The 8,755-nt window shown below is 26.5% G+C and overlaps 1 protein-coding gene across 4 annotated transcripts; it reads right to left on the bottom strand.

The window, feature by feature from the left end:
- Nucleotides 1-271: 271 nt before the first annotated feature.
- LOC136970991 (neuroglobin-like) lies at nucleotides 272-8,755 on the bottom strand. 4 transcript variants are annotated; one of them, XM_067265474.1, is made up of 4 exons: nucleotides 8,569-8,755; nucleotides 4,449-4,603; nucleotides 612-843; nucleotides 272-538 (listed from the first exon to the last, which is right to left on the bottom strand). In XM_067265474.1, the coding sequence occupies exons 2-4, from the start codon at nucleotides 4,601-4,603 to the stop codon at nucleotides 389-391; spliced, it is 537 nt and encodes a 178-aa protein (XP_067121575.1). In that variant the 5' UTR covers nucleotides 8,569-8,755; the 3' UTR covers nucleotides 272-388. The 4 variants fall into 4 exon arrangements, with proteins under 4 accessions (XP_067121575.1, XP_067121576.1, XP_067121574.1 ...); XM_067265475.1 differs by lacking the exon at nucleotides 8,569-8,755 and adding an exon at nucleotides 7,772-7,879; XM_067265473.1 differs by lacking the exon at nucleotides 8,569-8,755 and adding an exon at nucleotides 5,337-5,388.

The following is an 8,755-nucleotide window of genomic DNA, read 5'->3' as shown; positions in this document are numbered from 1 at the left end:
TTCATTCCTAATAATTGCTATCATTATTTTTAAGTTTTCAAATTGGTTCGAGTGATGTTAAAGGGATGGGGTCATATCTCCCGAACCAATAGTCATATTCTCCTGAAAATTTCTGGAAACATTTCCTCCTAACACACAAACCACTCTGCAAAATTTTAGAAATTTTTGACAAAGGGCACAAGAGTTATTAAACTTCAATGTGGGTGAAAAATTCGTACCTCCCCCCACACACTAATACATACAGGAAAATGAACCCAAATTTTTTGCATTTTTATAAATATTTTATTGTTTTTTACAATATATACACAACATAATGCACAAATACATAAATATATGTATATATATATTTAATTATTTCACATAAATTATTTATTTATAACATATTTTATTATTGAGATCTCTTGCGATAATCCCTCATCCCTTTAACTATGTGATGAGAAATGTACCTAAAAACAGAAAACCAAGCTTGAGTCACTTCTTTAGTCATTTGTTCCTGTAAAGTCTCTTCTAATCCACTTTTTAATGCATCCCATAATTTCTGGAAGGAAGGAATTTATAGGAATAAATCACTTAATCCCAAGTAATTTATAAGGATAAATAAGATAACTCACATCAAACATATCTTCTTGTACGTTGTAACGGGCGTGTTTGCATCCCAATTCGAATAATATCCCAGATAATACACGGCTATCATCTAAATTATCAATGGCAGCTTCTAATGCCTGCATAACTAGAAGCGCGTGCCTTTCCATGCCACCAAGATCCCAATCGTAAGTTCCATCTTCTTTTAATGTCATGAATTTCTTGAAGAGTTTGCACAGTTCTGGATGCTGCGTTAGTAATCTAAATATTTATTTTTAAATAAAAGAAAATCAAATTAAAATTTTATTTAGACTCTTGAAGTAAATTGCAATTTTTTTCCTTTCTTGTGAAGGAATTTTTCAATGACTTTGCTGAAAAATCATTTCGAGAGAAAATTTAGGCATTTTATGTAGAAATTAAGGAAGAGAGAACGTAGTAAGGTGCTGCAGAAGTGATTAATTATCAATTGTTCTTCATTATCGAGAGGATAAAACTACAGAACATTGGTCGTGGGTTCGCACCTCGTCAACAATCTGGCCACATGAAGTCTTCGGGCCAGCTTGTTGATAAACACGCGAAGAAAATAGCCAGTTTCTTTTAAAAGGTTCTCAGATTGCCCATGTTTTTTAACTCAGAATGCTGATAATTGGGCGTAGGTTCACGCGGAATTCTCTTTACGTGTCTAACATCTGAATAAAGGCAAACTTTCCGTAGAAGGTCCATAGTTGGGTTACGACATCACAACACAGGCGTATCCCAACAAACAGTATCTTGGAAAAGTTCAACATGTCTTATACGTAGGCTATATAATATCCGGCAATGTCCGAGTGAATAAAACAACTCATTAAACACGTGGGTTCACACCTGACCAACGTGGAATTTACTGTGTTTTCTTGACGTGCCAAACACCTAAGTAAGGACAAGTTTCTCATAGAAATCTTCCTAAAAGGGTAAAATTTTTCATGAATTACTTCGGATCGCTCACCTATTGCTTCGTCCCATCAATCCATAGTTCTACTACACAAAGGACCACGCAACATACAAATAATTAACGCACATTGTGTTTAAAAAAAAAGGGTTTAAAACTGTCTAAATTCTTTAAAATTTACACGTGTTTTTGAAGTAAATTTCAAGAATTTTTGAACTTTAACAATTTTTCTGAAAATTCATTTTATATAGAAATCAGCGAAGAGTAACGTGAAGGAACACGTTGCAAAATTGAATAAATATGTTAGATACCATCTTATAAACATCATAAAGTTCTTGAAAAGTTCTCTGCAATGTGAAGATTGTTGATGCATGTTGCGATAATAATCCAAACTTATTTCCATAAAAAAAATAAACAGAAAAAAAAACTTAAAAATTTCTTCAGATTTTTGAAATAAATTACTATTTTTTTACGTTTCCAGCAAAGTTTTTACAGTTTATGAGCAGCAGAAATCAGTGATGAGGAACGTAGTTACACGCTACAAAACTGAATAGAAACGTATAGAAAAAGAATGTAAAAAGTTGAATTTTTTCAAATTTAGATATATTATATCATTCCTTAAATAAAAATAAACGAAATCTTTTTCTACTTTAAGAAATTTAATCTTTAAATTCCTCTTTTCAAAAGCCACTTCGTGCAGCAACAAACTAAAAGAATGATCTTGTCATTTTGAAAGATGTCACCTTTCACTAGAAAACATCTTTTTTGACGCTTTTTAAAATATTAAATTACATTTTTCTTTACTTGTCTTTCCTTATAAAAAATCATTGGAATTATATTTAAAATATATAAAATAGAAATGATAAATTTTAATTAATTAAATAGTAATTATATTTAAAATCAACGCATACTGAGGTGATATAGTTAATCGGGACCTCACACCCCTAAGCTTTCAATATATGGGTTCAACTTTTATCTAACTACGTTTTCGAGATTAAGGAAGGAAGGACAGACAGTAAGACAGTGGGAGTTTATATGTCTGCAATTTAATTCCTGTTATTAATCCGGCTGTGTGTCTGTCCGTTCGTCCGTCCGTCTACCATACATGGAAAGCTTAAGGGCAGAGGCCTAGATTAACTATATAGGAACTTCCGGTCCAGATCGAAAGTGCGTATATTAAAAAATTACGCGACTTCCGGTCTTGACCGGAAGTCGCGTAATTTTTTAATTGCTCGATTTCATTCCGGAATTTAAATATTATAAATAGGCTATATAAATTATATTATAGCATCTGCTGATACTGATGTAGAAATTAAACACAGAAAATAGTAAATATTTTAGGGTGAAGCATCTCCCTATCATCATCATCATCAGTCATAATATAACATTTTAATAATCTAATTCAAAATTTAAGTTAAGATGTTAATAACGTGTCATTATCATCTATAATATTCATCATTTTCTAATATTTTTTTCCTGTGAAAACACACATAAAATACAAAATGGCGACAAGCAATACATCATTTATATCAGCAGATGGATGATTCTCAGGATAAAAATTAAAAAAATAAATTAAAATAAGTAAAAAAAAAAATTATTTATTCTTCACCATTAATGTTTCTATCACTTACACTTAAAAGATAATTGGAAACATTGCTTTTATTTAGTCACTTCCTTTATATTTTAAATTGAAAATAAAAAATAAATTATTATGGGTGATTTTTTTTTTAACTCTAGAATTTTTCGTGAATAATTATGTAAATTTTTACCAATTTATTACTGTTATTTCTTGTGAAAAATATATATTTTTTAGAGAAAAATATCTTTCTGCTACGGTACTTTTACCTCAATTATCTAACTGTCAAGGGTAATGTAGATTTAATGGATTCAAGCGAGCGTATTGATATATTAAAGGTGATGACACGTTATACTTTAATTTAGTACATACAAGGAAAGGGTTTTTACGACAAACAGAAAGGTACTTTAATACAGTATTATATATACACGTGTTGTTTGACCTTCGTTCTTTGGGATAAAATCATTCCTTCCGCGTTATTGAATCTTATAATTGATTTATCTTAAAATTATATCTCTAAAAGCGGTACTATTTTAGTTAAAAAAAAAAAAAAAAGGGAATAAATATTCTCTTCTATTATTAAATTTTAAATTAATTTTTAAAATTATATATTTTACGCGTGATTTATACGTTTTTAAAAGGGTAAAATTTTTTATTGATGCAATTTTTATTTATCTTTCTTTAAGAAATTTCCATGGCAACGAATTTTCTCTATTCATAAATGTCTATAATAATTATTTCGAAGTAAAATACGACCAAAACACGGAAATTGGACAATTTTGAATCATTTTTAATCTTGATTGGTCGGTTTTAAATCGTATCCGCGTTTAATTGGTTAATTTCGCAATTACGCAATAGATAAAAATTTTAAAAAATTTGCATCGACGAGGTAATTGGTTAATTTTAAAATTTAACGTTGTTTAATTGGTTAATTAACGATACTATATTTGAAAATTTGAAATTAAAGCGTTTTATTGGACGACGTTATCTCTGTAATATAAAAATTAAATTAATTGGATAATTATTTTATTTTTTTATTTTTTTGATGCGAGATAAAATTAATAAATTTGAAATTTTTCAAATATTGTCGGTTAATTATCCAAACGCAAATGTAATTAAATCAATATTTTTTTGTTAATAATTTTAGAAATTTAATTAAAAATTTTCTCATTACCTCACTTGCAGTAAGAATTTCGATGTTTATGACACAATTAGAGGGGGGATTAATAGAACATTTTTAAATCGATAAATATATTTTTACTATCATTTTTCAATTTTGATAATTATAGAAAATTTACAAATAATAAATTATTTAGAGGTAGTATAAAAATAGAATCTTAATTTTATATTTTTAATATTTACCTTTGAAATATTATAACTCCTACATTCGCCATGTCTTGAGATACAATTTGCCAAGTTTCTGTAACAAGTTCTATTTGTCGAGAAGTCAAATTTGCTAATAATTGTTCTTCGGTTTTTCCTTTAAGCACTGTTTGACGTCCAACGTTACAACCCATCTAATTGACAATTAATCAGTCCAAATTAATTAATTAAAATAGATTTTAATGAACATTTTTTTGCATTTTAAGTATATTAGTCGCAGGAGTAGTTTCATTGGTTCATTTAAAAAATCGAACAGTTTAATTGGTTTATTTTGAATTCTAATTCAACTTTATTGGTTAAATTTTAAATAGAATTTGAACTATATTTGTTAATACGCTGTGACGTAAATTAAAAAATATATATATTATTGGATATTTAAAGAGTTAAGTTTTATTGGATGTGTTCGAGATTCGTTCGGTTTTATTGGTTAAATTTAAAAATGGCATCGAAACTTTATTTGTTATTTCTTCGATGACGTAGAAACATGTTTAATGAATCATTAGCTGCTTAAATTTTTAAATTTAATTGATTTATTTTAAAAAATTATCGTAGTCTTATTGATTAATTTAAAAAATAAGCAATTAAACTTATTATTTACGATATATAAGTAATAAAAATAAATAAATATTTTAAAAGTAATGAATTAATTCAAATTAATTTAAATTTTAATTACTGCAGAATATTTTCAAATTTGGCTTTATATATATATATATTTTTTTTTTTATGTACTGTACACTTATACCCAAAAACTGCTAGTTAGAAGTATTAAAAGTAAGGAGCAAAGTCTTATTTAGAGTGAGAACTTAATTATAAGATTTGAATATATTACTGAACAATAGTAAGGAAGATGTAGAAGTGGAATACTACTTCAGAGAATTTCCTATTCATTGTATGGCATTCTAATACAGTTGGGTTCTGGATTAAGTGCATTCTTTATATCAAAATAAAGTTAAAGCACCTGCTTATAATAATACCCAAGCTTACATTCATTTCTCTCGTGTTTGATCAATCCCTGTTTGTTGAAGATAAGGAAAGAAAGAAGGGGGGAAAAATAATAAAAATAAAAGAAAATAAGCAAAATTAAAAATTTATTTAATACTAAATTCGAATATTAAAAATGTTGAAAATAAGCAATTAAATTCGTATTTATACAATATAAAAATACACCAAGAAATTAAATTATTTTTAATTTTATATTGTGAATTTGAATTTTGTGTAATTGTAGAAGTAGACTTTAAAATAATGTATTATAAATTCATTCATACAAATATTTAATAGATTATTTATGTAAATAAATTAAAATGAATAGATTTAGTTGTAATTCTTTCTAGAATATAATTGTACTTGTTATTTTTAAGTCGCATTTTTATTAGTTTTCGCGGTTATCTCCAACAACCGGACATTTTTACGCTTCTGTCAATGGCCGTTGTTAAGAGGTTTGACTGTATCTGTCTCCGTATTCAATGCGATTATGTTGCCAATGTAAATGACTATTGATTAAAGATACAGAGCATCAAATTTAACAATATGATCACTCGAAATGTGAAATCTTATAATCCATTAATGATCTTGTAAATTATTTCTCAATGATTATTAGTTTTAACAATATTTTCCATAAATCAAATAATTTTAGCAATGTTTCCTATCAATTTATAGTTCTTTCTCATTAATTTAATAGTCTAATATTTTTTCCTACATACAAAAAGCCTCTAACATTGTTTATTATCAATAATACCTAACACGTTCATCAGTCAAGTAGCTAGTCTTACGTGAAATAGCCTTTAATATTATTTGTCGACAGTTAAACATCTTATTGCATTGTTTCTCACCGAAATCAAGTAGTCTCAGCATTGCTTCTTATCAGTCAACTAGCATTTAGCATAGCTTCTTATTAGTCAAATAGCCTTTAATATTCTTTATCTTAGTAGCCTTTAACATTATTTTTTATAAATCAATTGACGTTTAACATTGTTTCTCATCAAGTAAATTAACCTTCAATTGTGTTTTCCATCAAATAATCGTTAACTGTATTACAACCAACCAATAATAAGCCTGTTCCCACCTGCTAGTATTCTGTAGCAATATTTCACAATCATTTTTATTGTTCTCTGATAATGTTTACAATTACTACTGTGATTCGTAACACTGCTGAATCACATGATCCAGCAATGAAAAATATATTGCTATACAATATCAATAGAAAAATAATTATTGTTTAACTACTGCTAAATTATTGTTTGTGTAAAATTTGTTAAATTTAGATTACGAGGGTGAGCCAAAACTCAATTAAGCGATATATATTATAAAAGCAGTTTTAACAATTGAAATGGGTTTTGGAACAGCTGGAACAGTTAAAAATCGATGTGGAACAATTGCTTGATTTAATAGTTGACTGATTTTTTTTGGCTACACCGTATAAATTTTATATAATTTAATATTAAAGTAATGAAGATTGATCTATAAAAATGATACGTAAGAACAAAGATAATGCTTAAATAAAGGAAAATAGGGAGGAAAATGAGATAAACAGTTAAGGAGTTTACTTCTGATACGTGATAACTGTAAGTAGAAAGGAAAATTTGTGATAGTTTTATTTAGGAAATGAAGATAAGTTTGTTCAGGAAATGGAAGAATCTAGTAGATTTGGTTAAAAAAAAATAGGATATAATTTTGATTCTTTCATAATTTATTATGGCCTTTAACTAAATTTGAATTTATTTTTAAAGTGTTTACATTCGCTTCAATTATTTCGTTACTAATTTTAAGCTGAAAAAGTATATTTAAATTTATCTGAATTAAATTTTTAATTATAAGTTCTACATAATTTATACGTATATAAGTTTTAAAATATATTTTTTCAGTATAAAAATGCATTTTTATATCAAAAATTTTTTGACATTTTAAAAAGGAAAAAAGTTAAATTATTAAAAAGTTGATTTAAAACTTAAATTTAGTAAATTTTAGCATTAAAAAAAAATTTTTTTTACAATAAACAGCTCCTTAAAATTACAATTTTTTAATGTCACTACAAGTAAAAAAAAATTTAATTTATAATTGAATAAAAATATAAAAAAATATTCTGTTGACAAATTACTTAAAATTATTTAAGATATTTATTTTTCTTAAATCTTATTTAGCTTAATTCCTGATTAAAGTTATCTAACGATAAAATATGCTTTTTAAATATATAAATTGCGTAAACAAATTTAATAATTAGAAGGTATGATATTTTACTCGAAAAATTTACTCTTATCTAAAATTAAAATATTAATTAAAAATAAACAGGAATTAACGCTCTTTACTTTGTTTAATTATGTAAATAACGCTGTTTAACAATCTTCTTTATGACAAAATTCAACCGAATCAAATCAAATCTTTATAACATTTATCTAGTTTATTGATACTATTTTATTAATTACCACGTTATTTATTTATTTATTTATTTATTTAAATAAAGGACAGCTTATAAACCAAGATAAAAAAAAAGGATTTTCACTGTGTTACCTCAGTGTTACGTTGTTGTTGCATTTATTTAAATTTCCAACTTAAGAACAAAAGATAAAAATAAAGACTTGAAAACCAAGAGGGGGGAAACAGAGATTAAAAACCAAGACTTAAAAACCAAAGGTAAAAAAAATTAAGGTTAATTGTGGATAAAAATTAAAATCCAATGATAAAAATCAAGACTTAAAACCAAGGGTAATAATCACAGCATAAAAACCAAGGATAAAAATAAAAGCAAGGTTAAAAATTAAGGCTTATTAACCAAAGGTTAAAACCAAGCCTAGAAACCAAGACTTAAAACTGACGACTTTTACCCTTAAACTTCTCGAGAAGCATAAAAACAAACTCAGGTTAAAAAAAATCAAAAAATATTTATAATTAAAAAAACCCTTACATAATAATTTATACACGATAAAAAATTACTTTAATTAATTATTTTAAGCTTTAAAACTTGGAGGAATAAGTAAATTTTTAACATAAAAAGAAAAGAATATTTTAAAACTTTCCTAACTCATCAATTGTTTACGTTTTATAAGATTTAATGACGGAAACGTCAGGAGTTAAGTTTATTATTTAATTAATATGATTGGCTTACCTTTAATTACTTAAGTTTAATGGAAGGACAGGAGAAATAATACATTCTCAATCATAGCTTGCACTAAATAAGTGCGAACGGGAGGTGCTCCACTGTTGTAGATCAATCAAACGAACTGGGCATGCGCTTCTCTTCATTTCTCTCCCCCTCCTCATCCAGTGATTAACTGTCAAGATGAACTGTCATC

This window comes from Centruroides vittatus, unplaced genomic scaffold (genome assembly GCF_030686945.1).
Source record: "Centruroides vittatus isolate TY-2023 unplaced genomic scaffold, ASM3068694v2 contig_223, whole genome shotgun sequence".
Taxonomy (NCBI): domain Eukaryota; kingdom Metazoa; phylum Arthropoda; class Arachnida; order Scorpiones; family Buthidae; genus Centruroides; species Centruroides vittatus.
This window is presented reverse-complemented; position numbering and strand designations above follow the sequence as displayed.